A 19,643-nucleotide genomic window follows, 5' to 3' on the forward strand; every position below is an offset into this window, starting at 1 on the left:
CAACATTATTGGCACCCCAGAGCTATAGTACTTAGTTGCACACATTTTTACAAGACACAGTGCCTTTGGAAAGTATTCAGACCTTTTGACGTTTCCAAATTTTGTTATTCTAAAATTCATAAAATTGTCCCCCCCCCCTCCTCAAATCTACACACAATACCCCATAATGACTAAGGAAAAGCAGGTTCCGACATTTTCACAAATCTATAAAATACACTGCTCAAAAAAATAAAGGGAACACTTAAACAACACAATGTAACTCCAAGTCAATCACACTTCTGTGAAATCAAACTGTCCACTTAGGAAGCAACACTGATTGACAATACATTTCACATGCTGTTGTGCAAATGGAATAGACAAAAGGTGGAAATTATAGGCAATTAGCAAGACACCCCCCAAAAAAGGAGTGATTCTACAGGTGGTGACCACAGACCACTTCTCAGTTCCTATGCTTCCTGGCTGATGTTTTGGTCACTTTTGAATGCTGGCGGTGCTCTCACTCTAGTGGTAGCATGAGACGGAGTCTATAACCCACACAAGTGGCTCAGGTAGTGCAATTCATCCAGGATGGCACATCAATGCGAACTGTGGCAAAAAAGTTTGCTGTGTCTGTCAGCGTAGTGTCCAGAGCATGCAGGCGCTACCAGGAGACAGGCCAGTACATCAGGAGACGTGGAGGAGGCCGTAGGAGGGCAACAACCCAGCAGCAGGACCACTACCTCCGCCTTTGTGTAAGGAGGTGCACTGCCAGAGCCCTGCAAAATGACCTCCAGCAGGCCACAAATGAGCATGTGTCAGCATATGGTCTCACAAGGGGTCTGGGGATCTCATCTCGGTACCTAATGGCAGTCAGGCTACCTCTGGCGAGCACATGGAGGGCTGTGCGGCCCCACAAAGAAATGCCACCCCACACCATGACTGGCCCATCGCCAAACCGGTCATGCTGGAGGATGTTGCAGGCAGCAGAACGTTTTCCACGGCGTCTCCAGACTCTGTCACGTCTGTCACATGTGCTCAAGTGCTCAGTGTGAACCTGCTTTCATCTGTGAAGAGCACAGGGCGCCAGTGGCGAATTTGCCAATCTTGGTGTTCTCTGGCAAATGCCAAACGTCCTGCACGGTGTTGGGCTGTAAGCACAACCCCCACCTGTGGACGTCGGGCCCTCATACCACCCTCATGGAGTCTGTTTCTGACCGTTTGAGCAGACACATGCACATTTGTGGCCTGCTGGAGGTTATTTTGCAGGGCTCTGGCAGTGCACCTCCTTGCACAAAGGCGGAGGTAGCGGTCCTGCTGCTGGGTTGTTGCCCTCCTACGGCCTCCTCCACGTCTCCTGATGTACTGGCCTGTCTCCTGGTAGCGCCTGCATGCTCTGGACACTACGCTGACAGACACAGCAAACCTTTTTGCCACAGTTCGCATTGATGTGCCATCCTGGATGAATTGCACTACCTGAGCCACTTGTGTGGGTTATAGACTCCGTCTCATGCTACCACTAGAGTGAGAGCACCGCCAGCATTCAAAAGTGACCAAAACATCAGCCAGGAAGCATAGGAACTGAGAAGTGGTCTGTGGTCACCACCTGCAGAACCATTCCGTTTTCGGGGGTGTCTTGCTAATTGCCTATAATTTCCACCTTTTGTCTATTCCATTTGCACAACAGCATGTGAAATTTATTGTCAATCAGTGTTGCTTCCTAAGTGGACAGTTTGATTTCACAGAAGTGTGATTGACTTGGAGTTACATTGTGTTGTTTAAGTGTTCCCTTTATTTTTTTGAGCAGTATATATATATATATATATATATATATATATATATATATATATATATATATATATATATATATATATATATATATATATATATATACACTGCTCAAAAAAATAAAGGGAACACTAAAATAACACATCCTAGATCTGAATGAAATATTCTTATTAAATACTTTTATCTTTACATAGTTGAATGTGCTGACAACAAAATCACACAAACATTATCAATGGAAATCAAATTTATCAACCCATGGAGGTCTGGATTTGGAGTCACACTCAAAGTTAAAGTGGAAAACCACACTATAGGCTGATCCAACTTTGATGTAATGTCCTTAGAACAAGTCAAAATGAGGCTCAGTAGTGTGTGTGTCCTCCACGTGCCTGTATGACCTCCCTACAACGCCTGGGCATGCACTTGATGAGGTGGCGGATGGTCTCCTGAGGCATCTCCTCCCAGACCTGGACTAAAGCATCCGCCAACTCCTGGACAGTCTGTGGTGCAACGTGGCGTTGGTGGATGGAGCGAGACATGATGTCCCAGATGTGCTCAATTGGATTCAGGTCTGGGGAACGGGCGGGCCAGTCCATAGCATCAATGCCTTCCTCTTGCAGGAACTGCTGACACACTCCAGCCACATGAGGTCTAGCATTGTCTTGCATTAGGAGGAACCCAGGGCCAACCGCACCAGCATATGGTCTCACAAGGGGTCTGAGGATCTCATCTCGGTACCTAATGGCAGTCAGGCTACATCTGGCGAGCACATGGAGGGCTGTGCGGCCCCCCAAAGAAATGCCACCCCACACCATGACTGACCCACCGCCAAACCGGTCATGCTGGAGGATGTTGCAGGCAGCAGAAGGTTCTCCACGGCGTCTCCAGACTCTGTCACGTCTGTCACATGTGCTCAGTGTGAACCTTCTTTCATCTGTGAAGAGCACAGGGCGCCAGTGGCGAATTTGCCAATCTTGGTGTTCTCTGGCAAATGCCAAACTTCCTGCATGGTGTTGGGTTGTAAGCACAACCTCCACCTGTGGACGTCGGGCCCTCATACCACCCTCATGGAGTCTGTTTCTGACCGTTTGAGCAGACACATGCACATTTGTGGCCTGCTGGAGGTCATTTTGCAGGGCTCTGGCAGTACTCCTCCTGCTCAAAGGCGGAGGTAGCGGTCCTGCTGCTGGGTTGTTGCCCTCTTACGGCCTCCTCCACGTCTCCTGATGTACTGGCCTGTCTCCTGGTAGCGCCTCCATGCTCTGGACACTACGCTGACAGACACAGCAAACCTTCTTGCCACAGCTCGCATTGATGTGCTATCCTGGATGAGCTGCACTACCTGAGCCACTTGTGTGGGTTGTAGACTCCGTCTCATGCTACCACGAGAGTGAAAGCACCGCCAGCATTCAAAAGTGACCAAAACATCAGCCAGGAAGCATAGGAACTGAGAAGTGGTCTGTGGTCACCACCTGCAGAACCACTCCTTTATTGGGGGTGTCTTGATAATTGCCTATAATTTTCACCTGTTGTCTATTCCATTTGCACAACAGCATGTGAAATTTATTGTCAATCAGTGTTGCTTCCTAAGTGGACAGTTTGATTTCACAGAAGTGTGATTGACTTGGAGTTACATTGTGTTGTTTAAGTGTTCCCTTTATTTTTTTGAGCAGTGTATATTACATAAGTATTCAGACTCTTTATTCAGTACTTTGTTGAAGCACCTTTGGCAGTAATTACAGCCTCAAGTCTTTTTGGGTATGACACTACAAGCTTGGCACACCTGTATTTGGGGAGTTTCTCCCATTCCTCTCTGCAGATCCTCTTAAGCGCTGTCAGATTGGATGGGGAGCGTCGTTGCACAGCTATTTTCAGGTCTCTCCAGAGATATTCGATTGGGTTCAAGTCCGGGGTCTGGCTGGGCCACTCAAGGACATTCACAGACTTGTCCCGAAGCAACTCCTGCATTGTTTTTGCTGTGTGCTTAGGGTCGTTGTCCTGTTGGAAGGTGAACCCTCACCCCAGTCTGAGGTCCTGAGCGCTCTGGAGCAGGTTTTCATCAAGGATCTCTCTGTACTTTGCACCGTTCATCTTTCCTTCGACTGACTAGTCTCTCAGTCCCTGCCGCTGAAAAACATTCCCACAGCATGATGCTGTCATCACCATGCTTCAACGTAGGGAGGGTGCCAGGTTTCCTCCAGATGTGATGCTTAGCATTCAGGCCAAAAAGTTAAATCTTGGTTTCATCAGATCAGAGAATGTTGTTTCTCATGGTCTGAGAGCCCTTTAGGTTCCTTCTGGTAAACTCCAAGCGGGCTGTCATGTGCCTTTTACTGAGGAGTGGCTTACACCTGATTGGTGGAGTGCTGCAGAGATCGGAGAACCTTACAGAAGGACAACCATCTCCACAGAGGAACACTGGAGCTCTGTCAGAGTGACCATCGGGTTCTTGGTCACCTCTCTGACCAAGGCCCTTCTCCCCCGATTGCTCAGTTTGGCCTGGTGTACAGCTCTAGGAAGAGTCTTGGTGGTTCCAAACTTGTTCCCTTTAAGAATGATGGAGGCCACTGTGTTTTTGAGGACCTTCAATGAGGACTTTCAATGAAAGCAGAAATGCTTTGGTACCCTTCCGCAGATCTGTGACGACACAATCCTGTCTTGGAGCTCTGCGGACAATTCCTTCCAATTCCATGGCTTGGTTTTTGCTATGACATGCACTGTGAACCCTTGGACCTTGTGTAGACAGGTGTGTGCCTTTCCAAATCATGTCCAATCAATTGAATTTTACCACAGGTGGACTCCAATCAAGTTTCAGAAACGTCTCAATGACAATCAATGGAAACAGGATGCACCTGAGCTCAATTTTGAGTCTCATAGCAAAGGGTCTGAATAGTTATGTAAATAAGGTATTTGTGTTTTACATTTTAAAGTTTTCGCTCTGTGTGTAGAATAAGTTAATGTTTTAGAATAAGGCTGTAACATAAAATAAAATGTGGAAAAAGTGAAGGGGTCTGAATATTTATAAAATGCACTGTAACTGCCAACAAATGCTTCTTGTAGCCATCAATGAACTTGCTGCTCCTTTCTACTGTCAATTTATCCCACTCTTCAGCAGCAAACTGCTCTAATTCTTCAATATTTGAGGGGAGCCCTCCACCAACTGCTGTTTTCAGCTCTAGCCATTGGTTATAGATGTGATTCAGATCTGGACTCTTTGCTGGCCAGTCCAGAGTTTCTTCTTGAATCATTCCAGCGTGCTTCTGATGTGTGTTCGGGATTGTTGACCTGCTGGAAGACCCACGACATTTAACATCGACAGTTTTTGTACACTGGGTTGAACATTGCACTCCAAACCACCTTGATAATCTGCTGAGTTAATCTGAATGTATTGTACACATTCAAGCCCTGTACCAGTGGTAGCAAACCTCCCCCATGTTTTATTGTGGAGAGGGTGTTATTTTCTTTGAATGCTTAATTTGTCCGGTGGTTGAAAATCCAATAAGATGTGGTGACCAAAAGTACCTTTTTGATTAAACTTATTAGAGAAGAAATAGGGAATTATTTAAGAAAAGTTCAGGGGTGACCATATATGGCCAAAACTGTGCAATATAACATTAATTTATACATTTATAACCATTCTCATAAAGCCATGATGAATCCTATACTTTATGAAATCTTTTAGCACCATATAGTAACTATGTGCACATTGTGCAATGTACACACCTAGGGCCATACATGATCTTGGGCAAATGCAAAATTTGTGTATCCATTTTTTTGTTATCGATTGAATGATCCATTGAACCCCTGAATAGCAAAACATTCCCATTTAATACAGTATATTGTTCAGATCATAGTGGTTGTGTGATTCAAAAGCAAACAGTCAATTGTGAGCGCAAATGCAGAAACTGGCCATGAAACTGCAGTACTGAAACCCATTCATTTCTTATAAGGCCTCTCCCAATATACTGTAACTTTTCTTTGCCATTCAGATTCCTATGGGGCACACCATGCTTCATAGTATTTCTAAAGAAAATAACTTCATCTCACCTTGATATTTAAAATGTGACCTTACAACAACAAAATTATACAGTATTGAAATTATTTTGATAGAAAATGTAATGATACACAATGCAATTACTGACTCACGAATATAACCTTTACAAAGCTCAGTTGCTGTTGTTAGTGTCCTCAATCACTATGCTGGCACGTGTGCAGTCAAATACAGGCATATTTTATATATTCTCAACAGGGCATTTTTAAGGGGAATCGCATGACTCATTCATACTGTTCATATTTCTCCATAGTTCCAATGGCCAGCACCCACTGCTCACTCCAACTGTAGCCAAGTCAGGGAACAGAGGGGGCAGAGCTTGAACCAGTAACCATACACACTGCCGTTATGTAAAGAGTCCAGACTAGCAATGTGCCGGTGTTGGTTCTTAGCAGTGTGATCACACAACTAGAGCTCTTTGGTCAAGAAGACACAGTTGTGGCTTATCCAATGAGGTTCTTATCTATGTTAACCATATAAAGGTAAAAGGTATTTGAAACATTATTATTATCCCTTTAACTAAAAGTTTGAAACAGTAAAAACTCAATGGATGAGTGCATAGCAAGGCAAGAGTAAGCATGAGGACTTGTCGATTAGAGGAAATGGAGTGAAGAGCAATACTGACAGCATAGACATGAAAAACGTACAGTAGTAACCTTCTAGTCAAGTCTGGTATGGGTGTAGAGCTAAATAAGATGAGCAACGATAAAGGGACAAACAGCTGGACTAGGCAACTATTAGTCATTGTAGTGTAAATGTGTTGGGCATGGGGATATAGTGACAGAAGTCAAGAGGAGGGAGAGAGGGAGACAGGTGAAGAAGGGGAAGGTATGGTATCAGCCAGATTATAGGTGGAGTTTGGAGAGGATGACAAAGGGGTAAAAAGAGGCCTGGTGGCAGAGGGGGGCGGGGAGTGGAAAGCAGCAGTGACTGTGGTGGGCGAGTCCGAGCTGACCTCATCCCCTTCCTCTGAATCCCACACCTCACTCTGCAGGTAGTCCGCAAACAAGGCCTTGGCGCGCTGCAGCACCCTGCCCAGATTGTGTCGCCGAACAAGGCGGTCAAAGTGCATAGCCAGCTCGTTGTAATCAAAGCTGTTCTTTATAATGTGGTCTCGATGCTCCAACAGGATTGACAGGCACAGGAACAACATGAAAGGATTCCCTTTACCAAACTCTTGAGGCGGTGGGAGGGAACAAGGTTTGATGGTGGTATTCTCTGGTTTGGTTGAATTTGGAGTGTTGGGTGCGGTGCTGGAGGCTCTGCTGCAAGGAGAAGGGAGGTTACTGGGAAAGGACTTGTTGACTGTGCTGACCGGCAGCGAAGGAAGAGCTCTCCCGAAGGACAAAATAGGGGAGGAGAGCAATGATCTAGTCAGTAGGGGAGAGGAAACCAAGGACCTCCCTGTTGGGGTAGCGGGAGAGTTAGCTCCGGTTCCGTTCGGCACCGAGGCAAAGGAAGCAAATCCTCTTGTGGCTTTCTCTGGCGACTCAACCCTTCCGTTGGGTAAAATGGGGGAGGTGTACTTTGGTGATGGGGTGTCTGGGGAGGCACCTCTCCAACTTGAGGGGGAGGGAGTGGAGCCTGGAGACAGAGAGGAACCATTCTTCCAGCTTGGCAGACCATGAGGAAATGGGGAGACCGGAGAGGCTGTTTGTCCATTAGGGGAGCTCCTCTCCTCCGTCTCTGGGCTGGAGGACTTGTCATCATCCGTTATAAGAGGTGCTCTCTCCCCTGGATCCTCCTCGCTGTCCTCGGTGCCCTGCCGGGCCGGTGGACTTGATACAGGGTGCAAGGAGGCTTCCATCTCAACAGGACCCTCTGGTGGGTCTCTCTCCACGAAATCAAAGCTGTCCTTGTTCCGTGCATTGTAGTATTTGAACTCACCAAAACTGGTCTGCTTCTCAAAGGGAGGAACAGGTGCATTGTTGTGCGCCTTCTCCTTTCCTACGTAAGGCATGTCGAAGTTCCCCTCACCCTCTCTTCTGGCTCCTCTGTCCTCCCGCTCTCCTTCCTCCATGTCGATCTTTCTCCCGCCGTCTGCCTCCTCTCTTGAAGGCCTCAACATGTGTCGTCGCTGCTTCTCTTTCTGCTCCCCTTCTTCTTCACCTGCGAAAGCAGGCCTCTTTTCAACACCACTCTCAGATGTCATTCTGGTCTGGTCTGTCTCTAGGGGCGGCCCAAAAAGCTCCACTTCCGTTTCGGGAGGATCAGGAGGCAGGGAGCTCCAGGTGACCTCCAGCATCCTCAGGGCATCGTCGAAGGCAAACTCCCGTTTGAGTTCCAAGAGCAGCCAGCGGTAACAGAAGAACAGGTCATCAGCTCCGCGGGACACCAAATAACAGTAGAACTCGGGGTCTGAGTACTGCAGTAGCAGCTTCAGATGCTGGAACTTGACGGACATGAGTTGGCCATCCGGGCGGAAATTGCCCTCTAGGCGTTTCATGATGCCACAGAAACAGATGAATGCATGTGCCTCATTGTCCATAACGGCAAGTATCGGAGAAGCGATGTCACTCATGCCTTGGCAGTACGACACCTATGAAACAGAGTTGAAATGAATTAAAACACATCAAAAACTAGGATTACATACACTACATGAACAAAAGTATGTGGACACCTGCTTGTCAAACATTTCATTCCAAAATATTGGGCATTAATATGGAATTGGTTCCATTCAGCCACAAGAGCATTAGTGAGGTCGGGCACTGATGTTGGGCGTTTAGGCCTGGCTCACAGTCGGTGTTTCAATTATTCTCAAAGTTGTTCGATGGGGTTGAGGTCAGGCCTCTGTGCAGGCCAGTGAAGTTCTTCCACACCGATCTCGACAAACCATTTCTGTATGGACCCCGCTGTGTGCACAGGGGCATTGTCATACTGAAACAGGAAAGGGTCTTTCCTCAAACTGTTGCCACAAAGTTGGAAGCACTTAATCGTCTAGAATGTCATTATTAACTGTAACGTTAAGATTTCCCTAGCCCGAAACATGAGAAACAGCCCCAGACCATTATTCCTCATCCACCAAACTTTACAGTTGGCACTATGCATTTGGGAAGGTAGCAATCTCCTGGCATCTGCCAAACCCAAAATCGTCCGTTGGACTGCCAGATGGTAAAGCATGATTCATCCCTCCAGAGAACGTTTTTCCACTACTTCAGAGTCCAATGGCAGCGAGCTTTACACCACTCCAGCCAACGCTTGGCATTGCAATCTTAGGGTTGTGTGTGGCTGCTCAGCCATGGAAACCATTTCATAATGCTCGCGGCAAACTGTTATTGTGCTGATGTTGCTTCCAGAGGCAGTTTGGAACTCGGTAGTGAGTGTTGCAACCGAAGACAGACAATTATTTTATGAGCTGTGCGCTTCAGCACTCGGCTATCCCGTTCTGTGAGCTTGTGTGACCTACCACTTCGTGGCTGAGCCATTGTTGCTCCTAGATGTTTCCACTTCACAATAACAGAACTTACAGTTGACCGGGGCAGCTCTAGCAGGGCAGAAATTTGAGAAACTGACTTGTTGGAAAGGTGGCAACCTATGACGGTGCCACATTGAAAGTCCCTGAGTTCTTCAGTAAGGCCATTCTACTGCCAATGTTTGTCTATGGAGATTACATGGCTGTGTGCTCCATTTTGCACACCTGTCAGCAATGGGTGTGGCTGAAATAGACAAATCCACTAATTTGAAGGGGTGTCCACATACGTTTGTCTATATACTGTATCACTGCAGGCAGATAGAGTTTACTAATCATTACTCAAAAGCAAATAGAAAGAATTGAAGATGCCAAACACCAGCGTTGAGCATATATTTGTTCTCACTGAGCTAATAACGCCACACCCCTTAGCATGTCAAGGAATGTAAAAGGAATGCAAACATGTCCGTATAACGCCACCAGCAGGCTACCAAAGAGGACAGAGAAATAATTGATCCCAACACCTGTGGATGTGTAATGGCAAAGGTGGTAAGCAGGTCGGTGAGAGCGGTGAGGTGGGGGCTGTCCTCGGAGCCGGCGTAATAGGGATGGGCCCGGTCGGTCCTCAGGACGTCCTTCAGTACGTTGCCCCTGATGAACTCCAGGTCCTCTGGACTGACCCTAGCTGACCACTCCCCCTTTAGCTGGTCGTACTCCCTAGTCTTTCTCTTCATGTAGTCCATCCTCTCCTGACCGGTCAGCCCATCGGGGTACACGTTCAGGAGGTAACGCCACACAACCTGGACACAGAGGAAATGACAGATCTGAAATTCTTTTTACCACAAAATGTCCATTGGAAAAGGGGTTTGACATGTAGGATATACACCAGCATTTTGTAGGCTCTATACTCCAGTATTTTGAATTTTAGATCAAATGTTTCATATGAGGCGACAGTAAAGAACACTTCTACATTGATGTGGATGCTACCACGATTACAGATAATCTTGAAGGAATTGTGAATAATGATGAGTGAGAAAGTTAAAGGCACAAAGATCATACCCCCAAGAGATGCTAACCTATCACCATTACCAATAACAGTGGAGGTTGGCATTTTTTTCATCATTATCCACAATTCATTCATGATTATCCGTAATCATGGTAGCATCCACATTAATGTAAAGTGTTCAAAAACATATTCTATTCTTATTTACAATGACAATACATTATTTACCATTCCCTTCTATTAGACACAACATCATCTGAAAAACAACCAAAACAAATGTTGCAAGGTTGTTGTAGTCTTGGCATGCTAGAAATATGGGACCAAATACTAAACTTTTGACTACTTTAATACACATAAGTGAATTTGTCCAAATACTTATGATACCTTCAAATGGGGGGGACAAGATACATAAAGTGCTTTCATTTCTAAATGGTAAAACAGATATGTGTGAAAATACCATAAAATAAAAAGGTGAAATTCTGTACTGCCACCTCAGAGCCAAATTAAATGTTTTAGCTTCACTATCTAATATATCTATGTTCATACAATACAGTGAGTGTATAGTAATTTAACAATATAGCTCTTCTACATCCAAATGGCATTTCTTTGTGCTCATTTTTATCATACATTCATGTTCCACATTGAATGACCTACATATATACTCTGTTTACACTCCGAAGTGAAACATGGATACACCCAAATGCTTTAGTCCCACATCTAATTCACACTTCGGGAAATGATTAATATCCAAAGACCATAATTATACAATTCCCGTCAATGTTTTGGAGACCATGGGCCCTTCTCAAACTCAAATGTCTGCATAAATCTCATTGACACCAATGCATGGTTACGAGAAAGTCTAAGTTAAACAAACTCAAGTTAAGATTCGGCCCTATGGGATTTTATATGATATTCTAGTACTTTCAATTATAACTGTGAAATGCTTTGGTATCGAGGGTTAAAAGAGCTGTCTGTTAGCACACTTGTTGTTGGAATCTCTCAGTGAATGCGCTGTTACCTTGCGTAGTGAAGGCTCTACCCCACCATGATAGATGCGTAGCCTCAGTTCCTCTGGTCGGGAAAGCTGGCCCTGGCCGTTGAGGTAACTGTGGAACTCCGCATCGCTCAATGGGGGCTTGAAAGGCTTCACCTCCTCCCCGTAAGACCAGCTCAAGGCCTGTTGTACTCTGGACAGTGTTCGACCCATCATCTGAACAGAGAGACAGCAAGAGATTAAACCGCAGGTGGGTCATTGGGAGCAACACTAACCTAAGAACTGGAGATATTTAGCATTAGCAGAAGGACCTGACTCAAGGCAGCAGTGACTGGCTGGTAAAAAAGATGGCTGACAGGGTGAAGAGCGAGAGCGTTGTCAGTAACCTGGGACAGTAGGGACTGGGTGAAGGGGAGGGCCGCAGCCGCCAAGGACCTCCTATCTCCGGGAAGCTGGTCAGAACAAATCACTTCTTTGGGGCTTATTATGTCCCAGTCTTCCATAACGGGACCTAAAAGGAAGAAAGTGGAAAAACGAGATGGTCAATAAGATGGGACTGTATGAAGGAGAGGCCAACAAATACATTGCAAAAAAAAAAAGCTTCAATAGGAAAGAGATACTTGACAAACTAATTTAACACATATCCCAAAAACATATACTGAATGAAAGCGTGCACACACACAAGTTCTTCAGGTGGTGACACATAGGCACACATCAACAGAACGTTTGACAGGTCTGCTTACTGTCTTCGGCAGGCTTAATGTCCATCTTGAGCTGTAGATAAGGTTTAGCTGCACTGACAAATGCAGCATCTAAATCCCAGTCAGACAGGAGCGAAAGATACACTTCCAAACCTCCACGGTCCCGGGATAGGTAACTTATTCCAAAGTTGCGTTTGCTAATTAGGAAACAAGAAAATAGCTGATAGCAATATTTAAAAGGCTGATATCAATTATAGAATGCATGGCAATCCAAGTCATTCCATATCCATCTCCATAACCTTTTCTAACTTTATTGTAGGCAAAGCTTTCTCCCAAAACAATACTTTCTAATAATGTCTGCAGAATGGTGAAAGTGCAAAATAATGGTGGAATTCAGATATGCTGTCAATGTTTAGCACTATCCATGGAGTTTTTAAACTATGGCGCACGACATGGTTAAATGCGGCAACAAATCAGCACAATCTACTTTTTCAAACTGCAGCCATCTTTGAGCTAAAATGAGGATCATGTACACTGTGCTAATGCCAATACAAAAAAGAGTAACGAAGACCAGTACAAAAGTCAAACTTAGTAAAGTGCATGGAGGCTGCTATTTTTATGCACCTCCACAATTCTGCTTGCCATGTCAATCAACAGCACTGTAGACATTATGTTGATGCTCCTCCTCACCCATTTAACTCAAAGGCTCGGATGAGGATGTGCTGTAGCACCTCAAGTGATGTTATCTGAGGATCCACAGCAAATGAGCGAAACTCCACTGGCAGCATCCCCTCACACTTCTGAGGAAGGCGAGAAACAATAATGTAAACATTCATTGAGGTACATTGTAGGCCTATTTCATATCATCACTGTAAATCGTGTGACTGAATCAATGTCATTCTTTAGTTCCAATAAAAAGGCTAGCCTGGGTTCCAGAATTAAGTTTGAAATTCAGTTAACCCAGGCTACCAAAAGCAAACAACAAAGGTAAATGTCATAAATATCAGACTGACCTTCTACAATGACAGACTAACCTTTTTTTGTAACGATTGGGTCGTAGATCAAAAATGGTGTAGGCTATATTTGTCACAAGAGAGCAGAAATGCTTACTTTTATATCACTAAATTACGTGTCACCAGTTCTCAGTCAAGAGCTCAGGGCTGTTCTGGTGATGACGGCGATGTTAACTAAATGACTCACTACTATTACTAAAGCATCAAAACAAGGTTATAATAACCAGCCACGTCACTGTGGAGTTCTGTCTGTGAATAACTGAGTTCCTTATTTGGTATAACACAATAAACCAATCTGACTAGCTGTCAAGATTCGCGGGTTTTAGTTGACTCTCAATATTTCTTTAAAATTGTTTCCCCGGTGCACGATCACAAATCAACACCAGCAGCAGGTAGCTAGTTAGACCTGTTGTCAATAATCGAATCTTCCTAATCCGTTATTTTTCATTGATACATTTTTTACTTTTTGTAGTCAGAAGATCCAAAAGGGTTACGTTCAGAATAACTGTCCACTATTACTCATTAGATGTTAGCAGGATCAATGCTAAAAAACAAAACAAAGCACTGTTCTGGGTAGAAGAAAAGTATAGCAGTTCAAACTGCTACAAGCTAACGCAAAAGTCACCAAAATTTAACGAGAAATGGCCAAAATACGTCAGCCACAGTGATAACAATAAAGCTAGCTACCTGGAAATGTGATACATGTCAAAGGGTACCCCAAGCTAGCTGCAGCTATTCTAACGTTCACATATTCCTCACCTTGACTTTGACACGCACTACGCCCCTCTCCTCATCAGTTGCCATGTTGATGAGGAGTCCACTGGACCCACGAAGGTTGTATTCAATTAGATTTTTCTTACATAGGCATTTGTCAAATTGGAAGAGAACGGTTGCGGCGACTCATGTTTTTCAGTCGCCGCTTTGTTCAGACCTGTACATCTGCGACAATAAGATAAATCTGCTTCCTGTTTGACGGAAATTTGTTTAAAAATAAAAGCTTATTCACACATTTGCAGTACTTCACTGAAGCTAATTTGTCAAAGGTTTTTTCCGTGATTATGTTCAGAGTAACAAGAAACAGAAAATATTATTTACTACAGAATTTGAGTATAATCCGATGTTAATATTCTAGCTCAAAATTTGAAAAATACCCAAAATGCCTTCTTGCTAACAAATGAGGACTTTTAATATCTCAAAAAAATATTGAAGTTTCAGCTTTCACGCCTGGAACACAGGATATGACGCACGTATACATTACATCATTTAGTGCTACTGATGGTACGTTTAAGGACACTCGGAACTCGGTAATTTCCAACATGGAAACTCTTCGTAGAAAGATGTCGCCCTAGTTTCCCATCTGGAAAGTGTGGACTTTTTGGGGGCTAGACTGTAAACTCTCCTTCCAGACTCATATTAAGCATCTCCAATCCAAAGTTAAATCTAGAATCGGCTTCCTATTTCGCAACAAAGCCTCCTTCACTCATGCTGTCAAACTTACCCTCGTAAAAATGACTATCCTACCGATCCTTGACTTCGGCGATGTCATTTACAAAATTGCCTCCAACACTCTACTCAGCAAATTGGATGCAGTCTATCACAGTGCCATCCGGTTTGTCACCAAAGCCCCATATACTACCCATCACTGCGACCTGTATGCTCTCGTTGGCTGGTCCTCGCTACATATTCGTCGCCAAACCCACTGGCTCCAGGTCATCTATAAGTCTTTGCTAGGTAATGCTCCGCCTTATCTCAGCTCACTGGTCAACATAGCAACACCCACCCGTAGCACTCGCTCCAGCAGTTATATTTCACTGGTCTGGCCGCCTTTCCTTCCAGTTCTCTGCTGCCAATGACTGGAACGAATTGCAAAAATCACTGAAGTTGGAGACATATCTCCCTCACTAGCTTTAAGCGTCAGCTGTAAGAGCAGCTTACCGATCGCTGCAGCTGTACACAGCCCATCTGTAAATAGCCCGTCCAAGCAACTCCCTACTTCATCCCCATATTGTTATTTATCTTCTTGCTCTTTTGCACCCCAGTATCTCTACTTGCACATCATCATCTGCACATCTATCACTCCAGTGTGAATGCTAAATTGTAATTATTTCATCTCTATGGCCTATTTATTGCCTTACCTCCCTAAGCTTACTACATTTGCACACACTGTACATTTCTATATTGTGTTATTGACTACGTTTGTTTATCCCATGTGTAACTGTGTTGTTGTTTTTGTCGCACTGCTTTGCTTTATCTTGGCCAGGTCGCAGTTGTAAATGAGAACTTGTTCTCAACTGGCCTACCTGGTTAAATAAAGGGGAAATAAAATAAATAAAAATAAAATGACGTGGCATTCCGGCAACTTTGAGAAAACCAATTTTGTATTGGAGTTGTGCCTGTTGTTTTTGTTTACATGTGTATCTGCCCTCTCATTGGCTAGAATGTTCTCACCTGATCTCGCCTTCTGCTTTTGCGGACATTCATTCCCATTTTTACAGCGGTCACTCCACTATCTTGTCAGTTTACAATCTTTGTTTATGTTAATTTTGACTTGGAGGTTCCGAGTTTCTGACTTGTCATGAATGCACCATCAATCCCTCTTCTTGCATGCAGAGGAAAACCATATCCCAGGTATTTTACACTGAACAAAAATATAGACAATTTCATAGATTTTACTGAGTTACAGTTCATATAAGTAAATCCGTCAATTGAAATAAATAAAGCCCTAATCTATGGATGACTAGGAATACAGATATGCATCTGTTGGTCACAGATACCTTAAAAAAAAGGCAGGGGCGTGGATCAGAAAACCAGTCAGTATCTGGTGTGACCACCATTTGCCTCATGCAGCGCAACACATCTCCTTCGTATAGAGTTGATCAGGCTGTTGATTTTACCCTGTGGAATGTTGTCCCACTCCTCTTCAATGGCTGTGCAAAGTTGCAGCATATTGGCTGGAACTGGAACACGCTGTTCTACATGTCGATCCAGAGCATCCCAAACATGCTCAATTGGTGACATGTCTGGTGAGTATGCAGGCAACGGAAGAACTGGGACATTTTCATTTTTCAGGAATTATCATGCTGAAACATGAGGTGATGGCGGCAGATGAATGGCACAACAATGGGATTCAGAATCTCCTCACAGTAGCTCTGTGCATTCAAATTGCAAAATGTTCGTAGCTTATACCTGCCCGTACCATAACGCCACCATGGGGCACTATGTTCAGCAAACCACTCGCCCACACGACGTCATTTGCCCGGTACAGTTTAAACTGGGATTAATCTGTGAAGAGCACACTTCTTCAGCATGCCAGTGGCCATCGAAGGTGAGCATTTACCCACAGAAGTCAGTTACGATGCCAAACTTGTAGTCAGCTCAAGACCCTGGTGAGGACGACGAGCAAGCAGATGAGCTTCCCTGAGACGGTTTCTGACAAGCTGTGCAGAAATTCTTCGGTTGTGCAAACCCAGCTTCGTCAGCTGTCCGGGTAGCTGGTCTCAGATGATCCCGCAGGTGAATAAGCACGATGTGGAGGTCCTGGGCTGGCGTGGTTACATGTGGTCTGCGGTTGTGAGGCCGGTTGGACATACTGCCAAATGCTCTAAAACGAGAAATTAACATTCAATTCTCTGGCAACAGCTCTGGTGGAAATTCCTGCAGTCAGCATGCCAACTGCACACTCCCTCAAAATGTAAGATGTCTGTGGCATTGTTGTGTAATAAAACTGCACATTTTAGAGTGGCCTTTATTGTCCCCAGCACAAGGCGCTCCTGTGTAATGATCATGCTGTTTAATCAGCTTCTTGATACGCCACACCTGTCAAGTGGATGGATAATCCTGGAAATGCTCACTAACAGTGATGTAAACAAATGTGTGCACAACATTATTGAGAAATAAGCTTTTTGTGCGTATAGAATATTTCTGGTATCTTTTATTTCAGCTCATGAAACATGGGCCCAACACCTTACATGTTGAGTTTAGATTTTTGTTCAGTGTACAACGTATATGATATATAGCTGGAATCCTCAAATAATCATTATTATATGGTCACAGTTAGTGAGCAAAATAAAAATCTAATTCAAGAATTAAAAAGTGACTTTTTTTTCAAGAGGATTTTCCAATTCTTGAATTCACCTTCCTACCATACTTCCCTCCCTTGGTGGAGTGTACTGTTCAGAAACTGACATGAAAGCTCAGTTACTACAAAAACACATTTTGTTAAAAAGGTCAGTCTTTGATTTGGGGTGGCATTTAAGTATTTCATTTTGTAACAAATGAACTTAATTTTTGTAGATTTGTATTTCATTTATATGTATTTGGGTACATCTTCCCATTATAAACAAACTAATATGGCAGCTTTATACATTTGGACTATTATGATAACATTGTGCCACCAGTAGGAGCAGTAACACCAATGCCAACTTTTAGGTAATTGAGGAGTTTCATTAAATGGAGGCCACAGAAACGCAAATCTATGGTCAATAACCCTTTAAAAATAATTTACAAAAGTGATATGATTAATAATTTCTCACAATGCAACACCAATGACACTTTATTTAAACACAATTCTCAATCCTCACATTTATGACATACTAAAAGGGTTTGATTAACTGATCCTTTCCTTTAATATAGGCCCCTCCCCAATAACAGTTTGCCACTGAAGAGAATGCTCAAGGTTCTTTGTAATGAGTGATTTTCAAGGCGGTAACACCAATGACTTAAAACATACTTGTAAAAAATTATAATAATCAAGATCCATTACTCAAAACTCAAACTGACGCGGTCATAAGATACTGTATGTCATTATATGACATCAGTCCGTTACAGGCTACATGGTTAAAATGAGATTAAAAAAGTCATCATGTGACCGATATCAAAAACATACGTACATGGTGTGGATAACAAGTTACAACCTTAACTAACCTAAAAAGTCAAACTAATGGCTAAACCCATCAAATGTCCTGGCCAACCAAGTGATATTGGGTGACTTGAATAGGCAGATATGCTACTACTGTAGGCCTACTGGCATACAATAACCCAGCAGGTGGCACTCATGATCCGTGCAGACCTTTAACCTGTTCTGTGTTGTCCACCATGCCTCCTTACTCTCAGCTTAGCCTCAGTTCCTGCATCTTCATATTCAGTTTGCGGTTTGTGAGATCTTGGATTGCCCCTCTCAGCGGATGTGAGCCATCTCCTCCAGAAAGGGAGTCTTCATGCAGCCAGTGCAAAGCTGGTCCATCCACAGGGGCGCCTCGTGCTGCAGGGGGGTGCGACGAGGGTAGAAGGTGTAGGAGAGGTCGTAGTTCAGCAGACAGCTGATGGATGCCATGTAGACATCAGAGAAGCGGCACAGGCGACGGGAGAAGTAGGTGGGGTTGTGGCAGGTGCGGAAAATGCTACCAAAGTGAGGGTTGAACAGGTTCTTGGTCACAGCTCTGTGAGGGGGGAAAATGAAAGAAAGGGTCGAAGGAAGTTCATAGGTCTGTACGAAGCTTGTTAAGTCAAAATTACACTGAATCCTTTAGGTCTGACTTGCTGTCCGACGGTCTTGATAAATTAAATATTTATTTTGAATATTATGACATACACTACATGACCAAAAATATGTGGACACCTGCTCGTCGAATATCTCATTCCAAAATCATGGGCATTAATATGGAGTTGGTCCCCCTTTGTTGCTATAACAATGGTGGCAAGTTTTACACCACTCCAGCTGACGCTTGGCATTGCGCATGGTGATCTTAGGCGTGTGTGCGGCTGCTCGGCCATGGAGCCCAATTCATGAAGCTCCCGATGAACAGTTCTTGTGCTGATATTGCTTCCAGTGGCAGTTTGGAACTCAGTAGTGAGTGTTGCAACCGAGGACAGACAATTTTCTTGCGCGCTACAGCACTCGGCGTTCCCGTTCTGTGAGCTTGTGTGGCCTACCACTTCACAGCTGAGTCGTTGTTGCTCCTAGATGTTTCCACTTCACAATAACAGCACTTACAGTTGACCAGGGCATCTCTAGCAGGGCAGAAATTTTATGAACTGACTTGTTGAAAGGTGGCATCCTGTGATGGTACCACATTGAAAGTCACTGAGATCTTCAGTAAGACCATTCTACTGCCACTGTCTATGGAGTTTGCATGGCTGTGTGCTCAATTTTAATACACCTGTCAGCAACAGGTGTGGCTGAAATAGCCAAAAGCACTACATTTCAAGGGGTGTCCACATACTTTTGTTTATTCAGTGTATAATATCTACTAACACTAGACTTACCGAAGCTCTTCTCTCTCCTTCAACCAATCCTGCAGAACTTTCTTTGACTCTGGATCTCGATGCATCTGCAACGAGTTCAATAAAAATGTTTTTACTTGAACACATTCATCGAACATAAAAAACATGGCATTGCTGATGGGTATAAAAAAACATAATATTAGTTTGTAGTAGTAGTGCTTATTGTGGGGGTACAATTGATTGGGACCAGAGTATGTGCAGCGGAGCTTGAGCGGAGCATGACCAATTTGACTGGAGCGCTGAGCGAGATTCCCAAAGGCTGGAGCCTGCTCCAATTTCACTCCAGTAGCGCTCACTTCACAAGCTCAGGGCATGCCTGGCCCAGCATGCATTTGTAGTCTACTTGTGTGCTACTATAGCCCCTTGCTTTAGCTACTGTCCTGGAGTTCACAAAATATTTTAATAAAGAAACTGATAAAACAGTTACAA

General features: G+C 44.1%; 2 protein-coding genes across 4 annotated transcripts in view; both read right to left on the reverse strand.

Annotated features, from left to right (window-relative positions):
• Positions 1-5,570: 5,570 nt before the first annotated feature.
• tbc1d25 (TBC1 domain family, member 25) lies at positions 5,571-13,896 on the reverse strand. Of its 3 annotated transcripts, none has more exons than XM_055931856.1 (7): positions 13,692-13,896; positions 12,610-12,719; positions 11,962-12,116; positions 11,530-11,729; positions 11,243-11,434; positions 9,746-10,021; positions 5,571-8,351 (listed from the first exon to the last, which is right to left on the reverse strand). In XM_055931856.1, exons 1-7 carry the CDS (start codon positions 13,734-13,736, stop codon positions 6,600-6,602), a joined length of 2,730 nt encoding a protein of 909 aa, XP_055787831.1. In that variant the 5' UTR covers positions 13,737-13,896; the 3' UTR covers positions 5,571-6,599. The 3 variants fall into 3 exon arrangements, with proteins under 3 accessions (XP_055787831.1, XP_055787832.1, XP_055787833.1); XM_055931857.1 differs by having other exon boundaries at positions 11,605-11,729; positions 13,692-13,892; XM_055931858.1 differs by lacking the exon at positions 13,692-13,896 and having other exon boundaries at positions 12,651-12,719.
• Positions 13,897-17,468: 3,572 nt separating this feature from the next.
• LOC129860927 (5'-nucleotidase domain-containing protein 2-like) overlaps positions 17,469-19,643 on the reverse strand; it is a 34,602-nt gene continuing 32,427 nt past the window's right edge. Inside the window, exons 13-14 of the mRNA XM_055931859.1 lie at positions 19,197-19,261; positions 17,469-18,370 (exon numbers count right to left, since the gene is read on the reverse strand). Of these exons, the coding sequence (XP_055787834.1) occupies positions 18,109-18,370; positions 19,197-19,261 (327 nt within the window). The 3' untranslated portion in view covers positions 17,469-18,108. The remainder of the gene's footprint in view (positions 18,371-19,196; positions 19,262-19,643) is intronic.

Source organism: Salvelinus fontinalis, chromosome 8 (genome assembly GCF_029448725.1).
Source record: "Salvelinus fontinalis isolate EN_2023a chromosome 8, ASM2944872v1, whole genome shotgun sequence".
NCBI lineage: Eukaryota > Metazoa > Chordata > Actinopteri > Salmoniformes > Salmonidae > Salvelinus > Salvelinus fontinalis.